This window comes from Chlorocebus sabaeus, chromosome 3 (genome assembly GCF_047675955.1).
Source record: "Chlorocebus sabaeus isolate Y175 chromosome 3, mChlSab1.0.hap1, whole genome shotgun sequence".
NCBI classification, from domain to species: Eukaryota; Metazoa; Chordata; class Mammalia; order Primates; family Cercopithecidae; genus Chlorocebus; species Chlorocebus sabaeus.
This window is the reverse complement of record NC_132906.1, coordinates 30681970-30702967: the sequence shown is the minus strand read 5'-3', so window position 1 is coordinate 30702967 and position 20998 is coordinate 30681970. Positions and strand designations below refer to the sequence as shown.

At 39.3% G+C, this 20998-nt stretch overlaps 1 protein-coding gene across 5 annotated transcripts in view; it reads right to left on the bottom strand.

Annotated features, from left to right (window-relative positions):
• Positions 1 to 209: 209 nt before the first annotated feature.
• Positions 210 to 20998, bottom strand: part of LOC103214483 (phosphatidylinositol 3,4,5-trisphosphate 3-phosphatase TPTE2-like) — a 108301-nt gene continuing 87512 nt past the window's right edge. For all 5 annotated transcript variants that reach the window (XM_073014371.1, XM_073014372.1, XM_007960494.3 and 2 more), the window contains 7 exons: positions 16795 to 16856; positions 14601 to 14681; positions 10889 to 10994; positions 8684 to 8775; positions 5357 to 5449; positions 3865 to 3935; positions 210 to 1771 (listed from right to left, as the gene is read on the bottom strand). In XM_073014371.1, coding sequence (XP_072870472.1) covers positions 1669 to 1771; positions 3865 to 3935; positions 5357 to 5449; positions 8684 to 8775; positions 10889 to 10994; positions 14601 to 14681; positions 16795 to 16856 — 608 coding nt within the window. In that variant the 3' untranslated portion in view covers positions 210 to 1668. The remainder of the gene's footprint in view (positions 1772 to 3864; positions 3936 to 5356; positions 5450 to 8683; positions 8776 to 10888; positions 10995 to 14600; positions 14682 to 16794; positions 16857 to 20998) is intronic.

Here is a 20998-nt window from a genome sequence, read left to right as displayed (position 1 = left end):
ACAAAAATTAGCTTGGCATGGTGGCAGGCACCTGTAATCCCAGCTACTCGGGAAGCTGAGGCAGGAGAATCACCTATATCTGGGAGAGGGAGGTTGCAGTGAGCCGAGATTGCAACACTTCAGTCTAGCCTAGGCAACAGAGAGAGTCTCTGTTTTTAAAAAAAAAAAAAAAAAAAAAAAAGACATTTCTGACCCTTCACCTCCTCAGATCTGGTTCAGACAACCTCCTCCACTACTCTGCATTTTGCTAATGGTATAAAAGTGGCCAGACACGGTGGCACATGCCTGTAATTCCAGCACTTTGGGAGGCTGAGACGGGTGGATCACTGGAAGTCAGGAGTTCAAGACCAGCCTGGCCAACATGGTGAAACCCTGCCTCTATTAAAAATACAAAAATTAGCCGAGCATGGTGGCATGCACCTATAGTTTCAGTTACTGGGGAGGCTGAGGTGAGAGAATCACCTGAGCCCAGGAGGTTGAGGCTGCAGTGGGCCAAGATCCTACTACTGCACTCCAGTCTCAGCAACCAGAGTGAGAACCCGTCTCAAAAAAATATAAATACAAATAAAAAATTTCGTTTAATTATCCAGACATGGTGGCACGCACCTGTAATCCTAGCTACTCAGGAGACTAAGATAGGAGAATCGCTTGAACCCAGGAGGTGGAGGTTGCAGTGAGCCGAGATTGTGCCCCTGCCCTCCAGCCTGGGTGACAGAGTTAGACTGTCTCAAAAAAAAAAAAAAAAAAAGTTTTTAATAAAAAAGTACCATTCATCACCAATGAGGAAATAATAATGATTCCCTGTGGACACAGGGCTAACCACTGTTTATAATGAAAAGATTATGTCCCTTCAGAGTTCTCCCAGGGCTTAGGTGACATTGGTTGTGAGCAGGAGTAGTGGATTTCAAAATAATACACCTAAATTACTCTAAGAACAAATACTTCTTTTGACTTCACTTACAATTTTATACAAAAGCAGAAGTTACTGAAGGTTACTTATCCTTCATATTTACTACCATCTTCTTACCCCAACCCCCATGTCTGTGTGTAATTAAAGGAAGCTTGTTAAGTAAGCTACCCACTTAGTGCTTGGAACAAGAGAATAGTGTGTGTTGGGAGTTGGGGGACTGCTTGTGTGAAATATTTCTCTCTTCTGGGTTTAAAACTTAGTCTTTGCTGCCAATCTGTTAACAGATAGTTTGTAAATCAAGTAGAAGAAAAAATATAAATTAGCTTTCTAATAAATCTGAAATTACAAATGTGAAACAAAGCAGGGAATAAATACTTGACCAAAAATGTATAAGTAAGTGAGTGTTGGGCGATCATAATTTTTAAATATCTCTTGATTATTTTGGTATGAAAGTTCTATTTCAAAGTTCTTCAAAATAATGCCTAATGTTCCTAAGTACTGTGTTCCAAATATATGTAAATACAAGATGGAAACTGTGAAATATATGCCTTCCAAAAAGAAAAAAAACCCTGACATTTTATCTGTATATATTTAATAGATTTATAAAGAACATGCGTACACAAATATCAATATAGATGTACCAGCAAGGAAGATTTAGAACACATAACTATGTGGCAGGGTTGGAAAGAACATAATTCTTTCCCAGAAGGGGTGTGGGGAACTATACTTAATCAGCTACCAGTTACAAAATAACTAAGTCATTTCTCATCAAAATACGTCTCTACTGCATATTGTGGTTGATACATTTTCCATGTTTTTTGTTTATGAAGATTATCCAATTCATTTCTTTGTAGATAAAGCCTAAGAATAGAAAACAAATTATTACATTTTATTTTGGGGCTAACTGAAAAGCCATGCAGTAGGCACCCTTGTTAGAGCTTGAAGAAACAAACAAAAAAAAGACTTCCTCACCATGAATAGAACCTCAGCCCTTTTTCTGTGTCTCAGTTGGCTCCTTCCACCTTTTCAGTGAGACTTAAAAATACCTTAATCTTCAGCAACACATCAGTAACACGTGCTACTGATTCTTTAAACGTTGCTTTTTATGGAATTAATGACATCTAGGTTTAATAAAATATCTAAATTTCTATATGTGACAGAAATCAGTCTGATTAGACATGTATCGAAACCCAATAATAAAGTACTACATCTATTTTAATTTATGCCTGAGGTTGCAATTTTTTGAATTTTTGCAATCAGCCCTTGGCAATGACCTTGAGCAGTAGGATATAAATAAATCCTACATGCTTAGCATTCCAATAATAGAACACTAAGCATAAATTAGTTAACCTATTTATGCCTAGTTTTCTAAAGGACAGAAGTTGGCATTTTTGGCTAAACAACAATCTCATAACGAACAAAAAGCTTTACCAATAGTATATAAATTGAAATATTACAGAAATCTCTAGAAATTTATATAAAAGTGAGAATAAAGGTGATCTAACTTATTACTTCTCCAAAATGAACATGGTGTTTCAAAGGAAAACCAGAATCACTTTTGAGGAGCAGCAACAAATAAAGCTCCACCCAGCTCTCACATTTGAGGGACTTTGCTCATGTTAGGAGTCAAAGCTTATTGTTTGTATGCATCCAGGAAACAAATTTGTAAAAAATTTCCATCCAGTCCAAAGTTCACTCTATCAAAATCTATTAAATGTGTATGCATTACAAGTGTGTAGACCAGAGGTTTAATTTACCGTTGCCTTGCTGGACTTAAGGAGTTATTAGATCCGGCTCAGAGTTGAAGAAAAGACTAGGACTGGTTGTAACAATAACTACCAATTCATGCCACATGCAATCATAGCCACTTCCTCAACTCTGACCTGAAGCATTTTAAAAATATTTTATCTTTTTGTATTGAAAAGTATGGTTGATACAAAAAAAAAAATCTCAATTTTTCACCACCACAGAAAAAATACTACTTAAAGTGGAGAACTTCTAGACTGAGAAATAAGTTTCCAAATATGGCAGAAGGTTTTCTGGGAACAATAATCTCCAAATCCGATTAATAGTTTTTTCTTTTCTTTTTCTTTCTTTAGACAGAGTCTTACTCTGTCACCCAAGCTGGAGTGCAGTGGTGCGACCTCGGCTCACTGCAATCTCTGCTTCCTGGGTTCAAGCGATTCTACAGCCTCAGCCTCCCGAGTAGCTGGGATTACAGGCATGCGCCACCACACCTGGCTAATTTTTGTTATTTTTAGTAGCCAACACGGTTTTACTATGTTGGCCAGGCTGGTCTCGAACTCCCAATCTCAGGTGATCCGCCCGCCTCAGCTTCCCAAAGTGCTAGGATTACAGGCATATGCCACCATGCCCAGCCTCCAATTAATAGTTTTTAAGAAAGTTTTCCCAATTCAGTTATTAGAAAGCCATGTTTAAATGGGAGACTATTAATTGATGATTTTTTAGCTGTATTTCTTAATACTTATTGTGTCTTGTAACTTCTCCTAGATGTAAGTGTGTCAGTCAGCTTTTCAGCTAGCTGAAGCCTCCCTAGGTCCTCCCTTACTTTAGCACAAAATCTGGTGGTGGTTCGTCATTGCTAAATTGGCACCTACTGAGGACCTGACATGTTGAAGGTACTGAGCAGATTCATATTGAACTTCTGCGGGAGGAATTTACTACCACACTTAAGATCTGATTATAATACTCTTGAACTCATAACACAGTCCTATGGCATGGACCTTGAGGACCCTGCAACAGGTGGTCTCAAGAACAACTGTATTTTTAAAATAACCATCATAAAATGAGTAAGGCAATGAACAATGGTGGCTCAAGGATTTTTTGTTTTCTATAAATTAAGCTTATGACAACCAGCAAAAGACTTGCCATTATACCTTATACACAGACATTGAAGATTAGGTTGTTTCTTTGGGTTGATATTATATCCATACCTGTTATTTTGTATTAAAGATGTGTTAAACCAGAAGAAAAAAGGGTAGTTGTGATAGTATCTAGGAAAATCCTAAAAAGAAAAAAAAAATTTTTTTAAGTAAAATTGATGCCAAGAACTAATCATTCCAAAGAAATTAAAGTTTCTTCCTTTATTCCTTTATATATTTATCAAATAATTATAACCATTCAATATGTAGCATTCTACATCCTATAACAATACACTCAAGACACAAAGGAGGAGGCTTATGAAAATGCTATTGCTTTCTCTTGCTGTTTCTATCAAAATTTTCAAGGAATACTATATTTTCCATGATAGATATTTAAATGCTGATATTTGAATCTGGTTTAGATAGTGTGAAACAGAATCCACTAAGGACCGATGCTTATATATACCCAAGTATTTTGTAGTGAATTCTTACAATTTTTTTTGTTGCCTCAGCATCCCTTTTAAATATAAATTGCACTTTCTGATATCAGAAGCAGGGCTCAGCCACCCTTGACAGTTTCCAGTTCACCTCCTCCCGGTTTCTCAATGTGACTGATACCAATATCTGCCTTATACAACCTTCTGCTGGTGACTACTTCATTATGGGACAGCTAGATATAACCACCCCACAGACCCCCATACTCTGCATGGACCGTGTGGATATATCAGTGACCACCTCTCAGTCACAGCATGACTCCATGCTCATGACTGCTTGCATTAAACCCACCGATTAGACCTCCCTGCAGGAAACCTGCTCAGGTAACACCTTACTTCCCAATAAAGGCTTCCATTCTCAGGTCCCTCCCTCTTTCTCACTCTTGCTGCCCACCCATCAGTTGAGCACAGGTCTCCTGCATGGCTCCCCCTTGGAGTTAGCCCTGTGAGGTGTGCTGCCCTCTTCTCTTTAGAATTAACAAAAAACTGCTTCGGTTATTTCATGTGTTGTATTGTGCTGCCTTCTCTGTGTTTCACCCGAGTCACCCAAACCTAACTCTCTTTCCAGTCAGTGCTCCCAGCTACTCAGGAGGGTGAGGTGGGAGGATTGCTTGAGCCCAGGAGGTGAAGCCACAGTTAGCTATGGTCACGCCACTGCACTCCAGCCTGGGTGACAGAGTGAGACTCTGTCTCAATTTTTAATATTAAAAATGATGCAAAACAAAATGTAACCACTGCTATGCAGTAAAACATACCTTTGGTTTTTTAGCATCTTGGCTTTTTTTTTTTTTTTTGTATTTATTTTGTATTTTTTGGATTTGTGAATTAATACATGTAAATTTAGAAACATTTAGAAAATGTACAATTTAGAAAAAACAAATGAACAAAAATTATTCAAATTACATATGTTCTTTTAAAATTTTTGTTATAGATCTGATTTATTCCCCCTTCCTCTATGGGATGACATTTATCATCTCCCTTGTTGGGAATTGTAGTAAAGGAAACCTTAAATAAAACCATTCAAATGTTCAGACAAGAACAATGGCAGAGGCCATTTCTTGATTACTCACCGAAGAGGAAACTTGCACTTTCACATCATCATACAGAGGTGGACAGTTGAACACATCAATTATTACCCTGTCTGTTTCAATGTCATGAAATACCTGTGAATGAACACATGGAATTCAGAACTATAAACCTAGCTAATGATAACAATTCCTTTTCACTTATCCAGACTTCCTATATTTGTCAAGTACTTTTGGTCTCACAGACCAGTCACTACATGTATAAATAATTATTAATAATCTTTTCTAGTTGCAACACTGTTGTTAATATGTATGCGTGTGTGTGTGTGTGCATATATATATATATATATATATATATATTTTTTTTTTTTTTTTTTTTTTTTTTGAGACGGTCTTACTGTCACCCAGGCTGGAGTGCAGTGGTGTGATCTCAGCTCACTGCAACCTCTGTCTCCCAGGTTCAAGTGATTCTCATGCCTCATCCTCCTGAGTAGCTGGGACTATAGGCGCATTCCACCACACCCAGCTAGTTTTTGTACTTTTAGTAGAGAGGGGGTTTTGCTATATTGGCCAGGCTGGTCCCAAACTCCAGCCTCAAGTGATCTGCCCACCTGGGCCTCCCAAAGTGCTGAGATTACAGGGGTGAGCCACCACACCTGGCCTGTTGTTTATGATTTTTAAAGACCAACATGTTTGAGGGTTACCATGAGGCACTTTTCAAAAGTGTCTCACTTTTCAGAAGTATTGAATTTTCTATTAGATTTTAATCAGTTAAATATTATTTAATGTGTGTTATTTGATTTTCATACAGTAGGGCCCCTTTTGAGAATATGTTAAGAAGCTCAATTTTAAAGCTACCCTCGACATTCAAAAAACGATGCTTAACTCTGGCTTTTTATTTATTAAATTTAAAAAATAACAACGGGGGTCTGTAACACTTCAGGGGGTGGGGTCCCCCTGATCATCATGTTTTATTAGAACTCTTATGTTTGTCAATGGGATCTTTGGACTTGACCATTACAGGCTGCAGATGGAGGAGTGACCAAAGATAGTTCAAGTTGTGGAATGAATAACTTTGAAGATATACTATTTCTTTGACTCACTCATATAAATAATGGCACCCACAGTAAGAAGGGTCTATGCTAGGCCCTGCGAAAAACACAAAGGAAGGTGCAGACTCTTTTGGTCCCTTCAGGGAGCTGTACACATAAGAAACAATTGTAGAATGGTATGTAACTCTCAATCTGTATGATGAAGACTGGGTGTGCTCTCATGCACCATTGAGGGCTAGTTAACAGGAAGTGCAGAAAATTTCATTGAGGAGGCAGAAATTGAATTGGGCATGAAACGGTTTAGATAAATGAAGAAGAGCTCTGAAAATAGAATCTAGTCCATACAGATGGAAAAAGACCAGCAATAACGCAAAATAGAAGTTAGAAAAACAACACAAAAGGTCAGGCAGTGTGGCTCATGCCTATAATCCCAGCACTCTGTGAGGCTGAGGTGGAAGGGTTGCTTGAGCTCAAGAGTTTGAGACCACCCTGGATAACACAGCAAGATCCAGCTTCTACAAAAAATTTTTAAAAATTGGGGGATTGCTTGAGCTTGAGAAGTTGAGGCTGCAGGGTGCCATGATCGCGCCACTGTGCTACAGCCTCGGACAGAATGGGACCCTGACTCAAGGAAAGAAAAAGAAAGGAAGGAAGGAAGGAAGGAAAGAAAGAAATAACCAACTAACTAACTAAATAACTTAGAGTTTGTTCTAAGAGCCAAAGGGGATGACCCAGTTTATTTGGAATGGAGTCTGCTGGTCAAGCTACTGATAAAAATAAGCTCAGGTATGTTAGGGCTATTGTATCTTAAGAGCTCAAGAGCCAAGGAAATAAGAGTGAGGGTGCTGAAGAATATCGTGGGGTATTTCCTATGTGACAAAGAGGCCTGATAATTATCACATATAACATTTATTTAGTGATTTATAGTTCACAAAGCAACTTCATACATATTATCTAATTTAATTCCCATAATACTTGAGAAGTGATATTTATTTTACAGGTAAGGATGTTGAGCCAAAGGTGTTAACTGGCTCTGACCATGGGCTTGCCGTGTGTCTTCTGCTCTACATACTTTTCACAATGAGAGCAACATTTTAGTATGCATATTTCAGGATTCTATACATTGCATTCTATAAGGAGCAAGAAAAGGTAAGGAGACCATTGTAGAAATCTAGGCATGAGCAAATGAGGTTCCGCACAGTTAGTGACAGTGAGAACAGAAAGGAAGGCGAGCATAGAAAAATTTCAAAGGCATCATCAACAGGGATTGATGCCTAACTGGATTTAGGGAGCCAAGGCAAAGAGAATCAAAGCCCAAGGCCTGAGTGGGAGAATGCTGGTGCCATTTGCAGAAGCAGATAAAGCTCCTTGATAATTCAGACTGGCTACTGCATTTCAGTTGGAGTGGAAACTGTTCGTGTTGCAGCTCTTGCATCTACAACTCAGTGGGCGACTATAAATATCTCTTCAGTAAATGAACAAATAATAGTTTAAGTAAGGGAAATGGGTGATTCTTTAACCAAGAATAAAGCATTTGCTAAGAACAGGAAGCCAAGGATAAGGCCTGGGTAAATGCCCTCAGTTGGGAGAGGCCAAAAAAAAGTGGGTGCAGTGCAGAGAGTGAGGGAATAGGATTAGTAATAAAAGAATTTGAGACAAAGGCCTGGGTAGGAATTCTAAAAGTTTATGGTTTTTAGACCCATGAAGGAAGCTTTCTTATTGTTTCAGAAAAGGTATGTAGTTTAGGCATTTCTTCATTGTAGCAAAACATTGACTACCAGGTCCCTTTTGCTTTGGATAAAGAGATTTCTCCCCAATTCATTCCTCCTTGCATTGTTTCTCATAGGGTCATCCCCACAGAACCTCTGACTTAGAACAATCACCTGGGACACTGCTAAGTCTATAGATTCCTGGCCCCCATTCCAGATTTCCTGAATCTTACTTTAGGGTACAACCTAGGAATGTAAATCTTTACAAGCTTCTCAGTGGTTTTCATGCACACTAACATTTTAGAATCAGTGCTATATAATAAAAGATAAAATGACCGAGAAGAAGAGAATATGGCTAAAAATGACCAGATATGTAAATTAAAATCCTTAATACATTCCTGGGAACATGCTCAGCATTTGTAGAAAAGTGAAAGGCAAAGCAACACTGTACAGAAATACATTCTGGAAAGTACCCTTAAAAAAAAGTAACCAGAAAGCATCATGGAATCTCTTTATGGGAAGTGATAGTTTAGGGAGGTCAACATTGCTGGTTTGACATTCAGCCTTAAAACAAACATCAGATTTTTTTCAATTCACATGCTTTCTCTTACCTGACAATTGTTTAAGGAAGTACAGGAAAAGACAATCTTTTTCTTCATTACTATTTGGACTTTTAGATCATATCCATCGCCTGTTCCAACACCTAAATGAAATTAAAAAGTTAGGCTGGTTAGCGCGAAGATCAAAATGTCTTGCCAATTAACATCATGGATTAAAAAGAGAAAAAATTAACTGGGCACGGTGGCTCATGCCTGTAATCCTAACACTTTGGGAGGCTAGGCAGGTGGATCATTTGAGGTCAGGAGTTCGAGACCAGCCTGATCAACATGGTGAAACTCTGTCTCTACTAAAAATACACAAAAATTAGCCCAGTGTAGTGGCACATGCCTGTAGTCCCAGCTACTTGGGAGGCTGAGGCAGGAGAATCACTTGAACCTGGGAGGTGGAGGTTGAAGTGAGTCGAGATCGTACCACTGCACTCCAGCCTGGACCACAGAGTGAGACTTAGAGCAAGACTCTGTCTCATACATATATATATATATATATATATATATATATATATATATATATATATGGGAAGGTGACTTGACACCTTTCTTGCTAATGTCTTGCTTTCTTCAAACTTCTAACCGTAATGATTCTTAATAAGAAATACTGTGGTCTAAATTACTTTGGCCCTACTTTAAGTCTAGTTCCTGATGCAATCTCTATAAAAACACAGGTTATATCAAATTCCCATGGTATTCTGTATATATTTACAGACAAAGGCTCTTTTGCCCTTTTTTTTTTTTGTCAATTCAAATGACCTACTCACTTCCTTAGCATTTCCTCAAAGACTGTTTCTCAGGTCCAATTAATTTTTTATTGCTTTCCTCTCAACTCTACATTATTTTTAATTTAAATATGCACAAAACTAAAAGTAGAGAATTAAATATTCTAATAAACGAGTGTATTAATTATTCTTGATTGATCATCTCCTATGCCGTTTGTCTTCTTTTCATTTAATTTTGTTTTCACTAACACCATGATATTCATTTGTCATTAGAAATCACAGTTTCTTGCCTCAGTTCCCTCTTTCCCATTCCAGGTGCAGAACTTCTTTCTATTGATGTCCACCAGAAATCAGTGAAATGTAGAACAAAACTCGGGAGGCTAAAAATACTAGGCTATCTGTGTGGACACCAGCACCCCGGCACCATGGCACCTATAACGCCCAGCACTGGCACCACCTCAGGTCCACATGCTGGCTGTTATAAGAGGTTTGCTTTAGGGGTTCAGATGCATCGCCACCCTGCTACCTCTCTGGCAGTGGGAGTGGTGAGACCCCATCCCCTCTACACAAACACATCCTGCTTTCCCACCTCTACTGAGTGTAAGCTGTGCAGGGGAAGCAAGGTTGGTGATGGAGAAATGGACATGGAAATGGAGGCCAGTTTCTCTCTGCACTTTCTTTCTCAAGTCCCAGAGGTGTACATCTGACCAACTTCCCTGCCTCCCTGGGCAACAGTGCATCCCAGCTTTATCTCTCTGCTTCCATTCTGGAAGCAGGCAAATAGCTCTCATGATGTTTATATGGATTTTTACAACTGGTAATACTCGGTAACAGCTAGGGGGGTGAAAGATACCTCCATAGAGCCCCACTTTCTCCCAACCCTTTCCATTTCCATGTAGATTCAGGCAGGGAGGACCTAAGTGCTCCCTTAGGAGGTTTATCTTGACCCCCAGCACTGTGGCTGGGAGTGAGAGCCACAAGGTATGGGAGTGGCTGGGAGTGAGAGGGTTACAGATGGAGGACAGAGGGGAAAAGAGAGAGCCCAGGGGGATGAGAAAAAAATATGCCTCTGAAAGAAGGTGAGAAAATGATATGATATGAAGACACCTCTGCCAAGACAAACTCTGAACTAGAGGTGGTTATGAGAAATAACCAGTCTTGAAGGCACAGGGGTCTTCCTCCTCCCTCATCAGAAGCTCACTCTGCCCTGAAAAGTCCACTCTGGGTTGCGAACAGAGGAGCAAAGAGAACAGGAGAGATGGGAAGGTGATGAAGTCCCCCAAATTGGTGATGGAAAAGAAAAAGTGAAGAAAATCTAAGGGCTGGCAATCAATGGGCAATTAAGAAGGAATTTATGCATGAGGATATGTAAAAAGACAGGTATGAGTTAGGATCATCTGTATATATAACAATGAGCAAAACCCTCCCAGAGTGGGAACCTTGGCCCTCCTGCCCAATTCTTCAATTTTACATAAACACTTACCACGAATCGAATAAATAACGAATCTTTTTATAAACAGTGTCTTCCTTGGAGGGAGATTCCAGTTGTAGCTATGTTTCACTTGTGCAAAATATCTAACGTATCTATTCTGAAAAGCAACAGAAGCCTTACTTTAAGTGGAGATGAAAAGTCTAAAGTCAGCATTCTTAGTTTTTCTTTTCTTTTCTTTTTAATTGCATAAAGGTTAGGGGCAGTAAATAATTAAGGAAACATTTACTGGATGCCATTATATTACTAGACATTTTGAGGGATGCTGCCTCACAACTATCTACTTTGGGGGGAAAATACTGAATTAAGTGCGATGGGGAAGTAACAAGGATGGAGCCGGGTCTTGTTGACAGGCTGCTTATGGTTGAGAGGGCAACTAATCAGAACCAACAACAAAACAGTTACAGCATTAGCAGTGTGCAGATAGAAGCTTAGTTGTGACTGAGTTAGAGGAAGGTTTGTGGTTTAGTGAAGAGCAGGTTCCTGGGCATGAGAGAATGGTATATGTGAAAACTCAAGGGGAATACCTCCATACCTCGGAAGCAGGTTTCCTGTCATTCTTCTTTTGTTCCTGACAGCTAGAATTTCTTCGCTTTCCATTTCCCCAATTCTGTTTTCACAAGGAAGCCCTGGAATTCCCTTAGCCTTGTCCTTTCCCTAGGGCAAGCTGTTCACAATGGCTGTCCTTGAATCTATCTTCAAGGGGTTGAAGACCTTTGGTACTGAATCAACTGGTTCAGAACTCAACAGTTGGCCGGGCTGGTGGCTCACACCTGTGATCCCAGCACTTTGGGAGGCCAAGGTGGGCAGATCACTTGAGGTCAGGGGTTCGAGACCAGCCTGGCCAACAGGGGGAAACCCTGTCTCTACTAAAACTACAAAAAGTAGCCATGCGTGGTGGTGGGCACCTGTAATCCCAGCTACTCGGGAGTATGAGGCAGAAGAATTGCTTGAACCCAGGAGTTCGAGGTTGCAGTGAGCTGAGATTGCACCACTGCACTTCAGTTGAGGTGACAGACTGAGATTCTGTCTCCAAAAAAAAAAAAAAAAAAAGTTCATGGACTCTTCCATACCCATTGAGAACTGTTCATAGAAGTCACAAACTGCCATACTTTCCTTCAGAAAGGGCCAGTCATGAGGAAGGCTCATGAAAGTTCTTAACTTAGAAGTAGATGTAATCAGTAGAATGGCCCACAATGCAGGATCAAAATGTGTTGGTGTCTGAGAATCACCACCAGACACAGAGGGCACGCTGCCCTGAGGTCTTGCCAACACAACTCTCAAACATGCAGCTGAAACCCTGTGTTGCCCTGTCAGTGAATCAGAAGAGATTCAGTTGCAGCCTTTGGTGTGCTAGTTCTGGACTAAAGTTCGAGACGCTACACACGACTACAGAAGAGGTGCGGATGGGGAGATGTGTGGGGAGAGTTGTTGGGGGAGCTCCATCTAACATCTCCTTGGCTCCTGCCACCAGATTCTCCACCTTCCCCTAAAGGCTGTAACCTGCCAGGGCCCTTAAGCTGCTTTTGCTCCCATGCTTCTTTCTCCTGCAACTTAAAACAACATGGACTGGTAGTAGAAATTAATACAACCAACCCATAAGAGGCACTCACTACAAACAAAGAAGATATTATGAGGAAAGGGTGGAAAGATGGATAAGCCATGGGCCTTGACTTTAAAGAGGATACAGAAGTTACCACTTCAAATAGCTAGAGAATAATGCAAAGTGATGTAGTCCCTAAGAGAAACACAAAGGGCTTTAAGAACTGAAAAAGCAAGAGATTACTTGAGGCTGGGAAGGGAAAATGACTCTAGGAAAGGGGCATGAGCAATGGCACGAGGGAATCAAGTGTCCATGGGCTGGGAAACAGCACACAGTCTAAATGTGTTAGAGTGTGGGATGTGTGCATGCACAGAGTGGAAGAAAAGGTTGGAAAAGTCAAACTGTGGATCCTGAATGCCAGGTTGAAACACTTAGTTTATTGCTATTGGCAGTGGGGACATATTCTGGAATTTGAGCATGGAAATGGCATGATTAGGGCTGCACTTCAGTAAATCCACACATTCCTTTTAGCATAGGGTCTATGACTGTTCTTTGTTTGGTTTTGTTTTTGGCTTGGGAGTGGGAGAAAAGTATCAGTGGATAAGGCTGAGTTCTTTTGCCCAAACTAAACAGGGTCAGTAGTTACAGCGTTCTTCTAACAGGGCCAAGAGTACTTATTCAGTTCCCACCATCTAAAGAAAAACTCATTTACAGCCACATCCAAATCTAGTTAAGAATTCCCAACCCACTCTCACTTTGGTTTGAGGGGCAGTATAGAAAAGGCAATATAAATGAGAAGCTGTGCACAGCATGGGCTTCAGAGTCTGACATCTAGATTTCAGTCCTTGGTTCAAAAGTTAATGTAGTTAATTTCTCTGAACCTCAATTTTCTAATTTATAAGATGAGAATCATAGTAGTGCCTACTCACGGAGTTACTGAGAATATTAAATGAGATAGTGAATGTAAAACTCTTAGAATGGTTCAGCAGAGTCTAGAATGTTATAAATGCTATAGGATAAACATTCTGGTTTCTGCAGTAAACCAATTACAAGTAATAAAAAATGGCGAGAAATCTATGAAGTAAAAGAGACTTAGGAGACATAGCAACCAAATGAAATGTGTGGATGTTGTTTGAATTCTGACTGAAACAAACTAAATTTTCAAAGATTTTAAGACAATTTTGGAAACAAACATGGACTAGAAATTTGATATTAAGGATCTTTAAGGTATAATATTTTAGATATGATAAAAGATATTATGGGTTTTTTGTTGTTTTAAGAGTCCTTAGATGTCATACTAAAATACTTGTAGGATAAAATGATCTGACGACTGAAATTTCCTTCCAAATAATCCAGGTCTAGGGAAAGCAAGAGTGGAGGGTGGGGTTGGGAGTGTGAGTAGAGTGGGAAAAGTGTGGATGAAATGTGGCTGATTGCAGGCTGAAGTGACTGTTGCAGTGAAGTGATGACTATACGGAGATATATTGTATGATTCTCTGGACTTTTGTATATAATTAAAATTTTCCATAATGAAATTTTTTTAAAAAAAAAATAGAGTAACTGTATGTTTCATATAGGTGTTATGGGTTTTCAGTGAGATACGTAAAAGTGCGGTACTGTCTGGTGTATACAAAAGGGTTTTTGAAAAGTTTATTTCCCCTTTTCTTTCTCTTTTAAAATACACCTCCCCCACAACACACACACACACACACACACACGCACACACACACAGGGGAGTCATCCAAAAACAGTCTTTGTGATGTTCTGCAAGGGTTGAATTGCCCTAGTAAGGATTTGTGGAAGACTTATATCTTTGTTACATTGAAACAAAAGGCTGGTGATTTTAGATGAACTTCAGGGTCCTGGAGCCTTAGGTATTGGACCTTCCTGCTTTGGGAAAATAATCAACTCCTGAGCTCCATAAACAATAACCAGTATAGAATAGAAAGCAGGATGCTCTGAGGAAAAGCCACACCCCCCAACGTGTGGGTGGCACCTGAAGCAGGACCCTCAGCCTCAGGGAGGGACCAAGGCCTGTCGCAGGGCGCCCAAATGCTGCTGCCCGATCACCAAAGGAGAAGAGTCTAAAATGAAACCACGTAACAGGTGGCAATCTTAACCCACTCCCCTATAAAAGCTCCCCTTCTTAAAAAGAAAACTTACCTGAGAAGGAGTCTCTACTCCCTGATATTTAGTGCCATTGGTTTTATCTGTTCGCCGTTCTCCAAAATAGTACAAGCTTTCCTACAAAAAAGGAACCATGGTTTACCTGCATTCTTTCCTTTTCTATATTAGGTGCCCTTAGTCTTTCTAAAACCACCTTCTTTCCTAAAGCCAGTGATTTTTTTTTTTTTTTTTCATGGAGTCTTGCTCTGTCACCCGCACTGGAGTGTAGTGGCAGAATCTCACCTCACTGCAACCTCTGCCTCTTGGGTTCAATCCTGCCTCTGAGGCAGGATTATCCTGCCTCAGCCTCCTGAGTAGCTGAGACTACAGGCATGTACCACACAAATGGCTAGTTTTTTGTATTTTTAGTAGAGATGGGGGCTTTGCCATGTTGGCCAGGCTGGTCTCAAACTCCTGACTCAAGAGATCCACCTGCCTTAGCCTCCCAAAGTGCTGAGATTACAGGCATGAGCCAACGCACCCAGCCGCAGTGGTCTTTTGGCAAAGGCTACCCAAATTACCAAAATTAACAAAGTCACATCAAAGACTTCTTTCATTCAAGGTTTCGTAAAGACATAAAATTTTAGAGCTGGAAAGACCTTAGAAATCATCTGGTCCAACCCTTCTTTCCATCTTACAAATGAGAAGACCGAGACCAAAAGAAAACTACACAATCTGCCATGGAGATGCTGCAGCCAGTTAGAGGCAGCACAGACCTGGAATACAAGTCTCTGGTTCTCAGTCTAGGGCTCCATATCAGTGGCTTTCAAACTTTTCATTTTTTAAGTTGCAATCCACATTAATAAACCTAGGAAATGTACACACACACACACACACACACACACCCCAATACTTAAACCTTTTGATATTTTCTATTCTGCTCTATTCCATTTTATTTATTTTTAGTTTTAGTTTTTATTTTGAGACGGAGTTTCCCTCTTGTTGCCCAGGCTGGAGTGCTATGGCTTGATCTCAGCTCACCATAACCTCCGCCTCCTGGGTTCAAGCAATTCTTCTGCCTCAGCCTCCCAAGTAGCTGGGATTACAGGCATGTGCCACAACGCCCAGCTAATTTTGTATTTTTAGTAGAGACGGGGTTTCTCCATGTTGGCCAGGCCAGTCTCAAACTCCCGAGCTCAGGTGATCCATCCGCCTTGGCCTCCCAAAGTGCTGGGATTACAGGTGTGAGCCACCGTGCCCGGCCAATTCCATTTTATTTTTAAGAGATGTTAGTCACAACTCAGCACTTTATTTTACAACTCATTGATAAATCATGATCCATAGCTTGAAAAACACCATCCTAGAACATCCATTTTCAAAATCTGTGTGTCTCAAATTAGAAAAACCAAAGGTGGTGGAATTAGAGTGCTGGTCATTGTGCATAACCACCACTTCTTCCCTAGACTGTAGGCCAAACAACTCGAGTGGAGCTGCTGGAAATCGTAGCATCTCACCAAGAAAATGGCAGAAGGAAAAATGACGGAGAACACTGCTTTAGGTGGAAACAGCCCATCCTGTCTTATCAGAAATTTCTAGAGGTCACAGATTCCACATGTGTTGACTAAGCAGAGATAGTTACATGCAGGAGAGACTTTGAGTTGTGAAATCTTGCTTTTTATCTACCTAAGCATTGTGAGGATGGTCAAGACCCTTTGGAGGATTTATCTAATTCAGCTTGATACTATTCTCATGAGGAAAGAAGAAGTCCTGGTACTGGCAGGAGTAAGAGCAGGGCCAGGATAGGTGAGGGAACTACTGTGATTACTGAATGTTTTTTATATCTGTGTAACATGGCTTTACTCCCCTCACCTTAATCCTGCCCCATCAGGTCTTGTTTTTATTTAAAATGTTGATACTGTGTACCTCAAAATTTTTTGCATTAATTTTTATTTTTTAAATATTGCATTAAAAATCATTTATTTTAATTATTGCAATTTTTAGCATTCTCTTAAATTTTGCATCTCATTGACCTCACTCTACTGCTGGCCCAAAGAGATTCTTAAGCCAGCTACTAACTAATGCATGTTAAACAAGGAAGTATCAAAAACAGACTTTTTAACAACCACTTCTCCAATTACAGTTTCACTGAGCACCATGACTAAAATAATCATCTTAACATCCTACCACTGATGTTTCAGAACTAGCAAACTCAGTCATCATAAGACAAAGTTTGTGGTAACATCTTTCATACCTCTGCAGTTAAAAATATTTCAGTGGCAATCAGGCAGGCACAAACCATAGTTCCAGTTCTTCCTAGAAAAGAAAAGAAGTTAGTTCAAGGGACATGCTTGGTGTAAAAATACACTCAGAAATATTCAACGAGTTCATTTTAAGTTGATTTTCTTTCTTTTTTGCGGGGGGACAGTGTCTCGCTGTGTCACCCAGGCTGCAGTGCAGTGGTGCGATCTCAGCTCACTGCAATCTCTGCCCCACAGGTGGAAAATAAATTACATGTATGGTAAAAATATTTCTCACTACCTCTCCACGAAAGAACAAGATGAGATTTTTACTAATTCTATTCGAAAGCAGTAATTCATGTCTTATATAAATTCTTTTGGATAATAGTAAAAAAGAAAAATTCCCAACTCATTTAGTAACACTAATATAGCTGGTTCTAAAACTGCGTAAATACAGTAGATGATTACTTTATACCAGTCTCACATATAAATGTAGATACAAAAATATATATATTTTTTCAAAGTGAATTCAGCAATGTAGAAGCACCATGTATCAATACCAAGTGCCATTTCTTTTAAGAATGCAAGGATGCTTTTTTTCCAAGATGGCAGATTACAAGCTTTTAGCATGCCTCGGTCATTTGGAAATAGCAAGATAGTATATAAAGATCAACTCTGTAAGCTTTAATTCAAGAAAGAAAACGACAACTCCCTGGAATTATGAAGGACACTCCAGATCCTTGGGAGGACAATGCAGGCAAACAGGTCTTGTGACAACATTCGAACGACAAAAGTGAATGAAGCCTCAGTATGTGACAGAGGCAGACAGCATCCCTCTTTCCACTGGGGATCCTAGCAACCCGGACCCAGGAAGAGCACTGTTTCTCCCAAGTCCTGGAGCTAATTTAACGAGAGACTTGGAGACTTTGTGAGGGAAAGACACAAGGAAAAGCTGCAGGCATTTTCCCAAACCTGGACTGAGCAGGACAACACTGGGGAACCTTCCCCATCTGGCTCCACCCATCTTCCCCCTACACCCCCACCTAACCCCCATTCCGCTAGGGCTTAGGAGGGAGCTCAGATTAATGTATTCTCTAGGAATCAGCTCATTGCCTAAGGCAACAGAGAGTTCCTCCCAATAAACAAGAATCAAGTATATAGCCAGCACCACTGGCCACAGCCAGCTCTTACCCATTGGCGCCATCTACTGGCTTCTAGGTCAAACCACATACCCAATATAAAACCTGCTGATAGAAGTGCATATAGAAGCAACGCTGAAAGACCTACTAGCATTGCTCTACAGTCACATAACCTAGGAAGGAAGGAAAGGGAAAGAAGAAAATAATAATAATAATACAGGAAAGAAAAGAAAAAGAAAAAATCCTACCCACATAAAAACAATTACAAAAATTAGAAGCGCTAGCATCTCCAGATGAGAAGAAGCAGTGCAAGAATTCTGGCACCATGAAAAACTTGCGTGTAGTGACACCACCAAAGGATCACACTAGCTCTCTGGCAATGCTTTCTACCAAAATGAAAACTCAGAAATGACAATAAAGAATTCAAAGCATGGGTTCCAAGGAAGCTCAATGAGATTCAAGGTTGAAATCACCAAAAGAAACTTCTAAATCAATTCAGCAAATGAAGGAAGAGATGAACATCTTAAAAAGAAATCAATCAGAACTTCTGGAAATAAAAAAACTCACTTAAGGATTTCAAAATACAATGGAAAGATTTATCAATAGACTGGACCAAGTAGAGGACATAATCTCAGAGCTTGAAGACTGGTCTTTTGAACTAATGCAGTCAAACAAAAATAAAGAAAAAAATATTTTTAAAAAGTGAAGAAAGTCTTTGAGAAATATGAGATTATGTGAAGTGACCAAACCTACAAATTACTGGCATTCCCTAGAGAGAAGGAGAAAAAGAAAACAACCTGGAAAACATATTTGATGCAATTGTTCAAGAAAATTTCCTGAATCTTGCTAGAAAGGTAGACATCTAGATACAGTAAAGCCAGAGAACGCCTGCAAGATGCTATAAAAAAATAAACATTACCAAGGCATATACCAGACTATCCAAGGTCAACATTAAAGAAAAAATCCTAAGGCCAGATCACATAAAAAAGGAGTCCAATCAGGATAACAGCAGACACCTTAAAAATCAGGAGAGACTGGGAAGGTCTATTTTCAGAATTCTTAAAGAAAATAAATTCTAATCAAGAGTTTCTTATCCTGCCAAACTAAGCTTCATGAGTGAAGGACAAATAAATATTTTTTTTCCAGAGAAGCAAGTGCCATGAGAATTCATTAAAACTATACCAGTCTTACAAGAGATCCTTTAGGGAGTTCTAAACAGGGAAATGAAAGAATGATACCTGCTGTCATAAAAGCACACTTAAGTACATACCTCACAGACCCTACAAAACAACAATACTACAGAAAGTATAAAGCAACCAGCTAACAATGTCATGATAGGGTCAAAAGCTCACATGTCAATATTAACCTTGAATGTAAATAGTCTAAACACACCACTTAAAAGTCACCGAGTGGAAAGTTGGATAAAAAAACAAAACCCATCCGTCTGTTGTCTTCAAGACACCATCTCACATGTAACAACACCAACAGGTTCAAAGTAAAGGGTTGGAGAAAGATCTCTCACACAAACAAAACACCAAAAAGAGCAGGGATCACTATTCCCAAAACAGATAAAACAGGCTTTAAACCAGCAATAGTAAAAAAGGACAAAGAAAGGCATTACATAATGATAAGGGGTTCAATTCAACAAGAAGCCATAACTATCCTAAATATATATGCACTCAACATTGGATCACCCAGGTTAATAAAACAGGTACTTCTAGACCTACAAAAAGACTTAGCCACATAATAATAGTCAGGAGACTTCAACACCCCACTGATAGTATTAGACAGATCATTCAGATAGAACACTAACAGAAAAATTATGGATGTAAATTCAACACTTGACCAATTGGATGTAATAGGCACCTAAAGAACATTCCACCCATCAACTACAGAATATACATTCTTCTCATTTGTACACTGAATGTATTCCAAGATCAACCACATGTTCCACCATGAGGCAAGCCTCAATAAATTTAAAAAAAAGTTGAAATCATACCAACCATTTTTTTGGACCACAGTTGAATAAAAATAGAAATCAGTACCAAAAAGATCTCTAAAAACCAAACAATTTCATGGAAATGAAACAACTTGCTCATGAATGACTTTTGGGCAAATGATAAAATTAAAGTAGAAATCAAAAAATTCTTTGAAATAAATGAAAACAGAAACACAACATACCAAAATCTCTGGGATGCAGCAAAAGCAGTATTAATAGGAAAGTTTATGGTGCTAAATGTGTACCTCAAAAAGCTAGTAAAATCTCAAATTAATAATGTAACATCACACCTAGAGAAATCAGAAAAACAAGAACCCTAAACCTAGCAGAAGAAAAACAATAACTAAAATCAGAGCAAAACTAAACAAAATTCAGACCCCACAATTAAAACAAAGATTCAAAGAAACCAAGTCATTTCTTTGAAAAGATGAACAAAATTGATAGATTGCTAGCTAGATTAACAAAGAAAAAGAAAGAAGATCTGGATAAGCACAATCAGAAATAACAAAGATGACATTACAACCAATCCCACAGAGATACAAAAGGTCCTCAGAGACTATTATGAACAGCTCTATGCACACACACTAGATAATTTGGAGGAAATGAATAAATTCTTGGCAACACAGAACTTCCCAAGATTGAATCAGAAAGAAATTGAAACCCTGACCAGACCAGTAACAAGCTCCAAAATTGAATCCATATCAATTGAATTGGATTCAATTGATCCAATTCAATTGAATCCGCCAACCAAAAGAGTCCTAGATCAGATGAGTTCACAGATGAATTATATCAAATATGCAGAGAAGAGCTGGTATCAGTTCCACTGTAACTATTCCAAAAAGTCCAGGAGGGATTCTTCCCTAATTCATTCTATGAAGCCAGCATCACCCTGAAACCAAAACCTAGCAAACACACAATTAAAAAAAAAGAAAACTAAGGGCTAATCTCAATGATGAAGATAGGCACAAAAATCGTTAACAAAATACCAGCAAACTGAATCCAAGAGCACATCAAAAAGTTAATTCACCATGATCAAGTTCGCTTCATTCCAAGGATGCAAGGTTCAGCATATGCAAATCA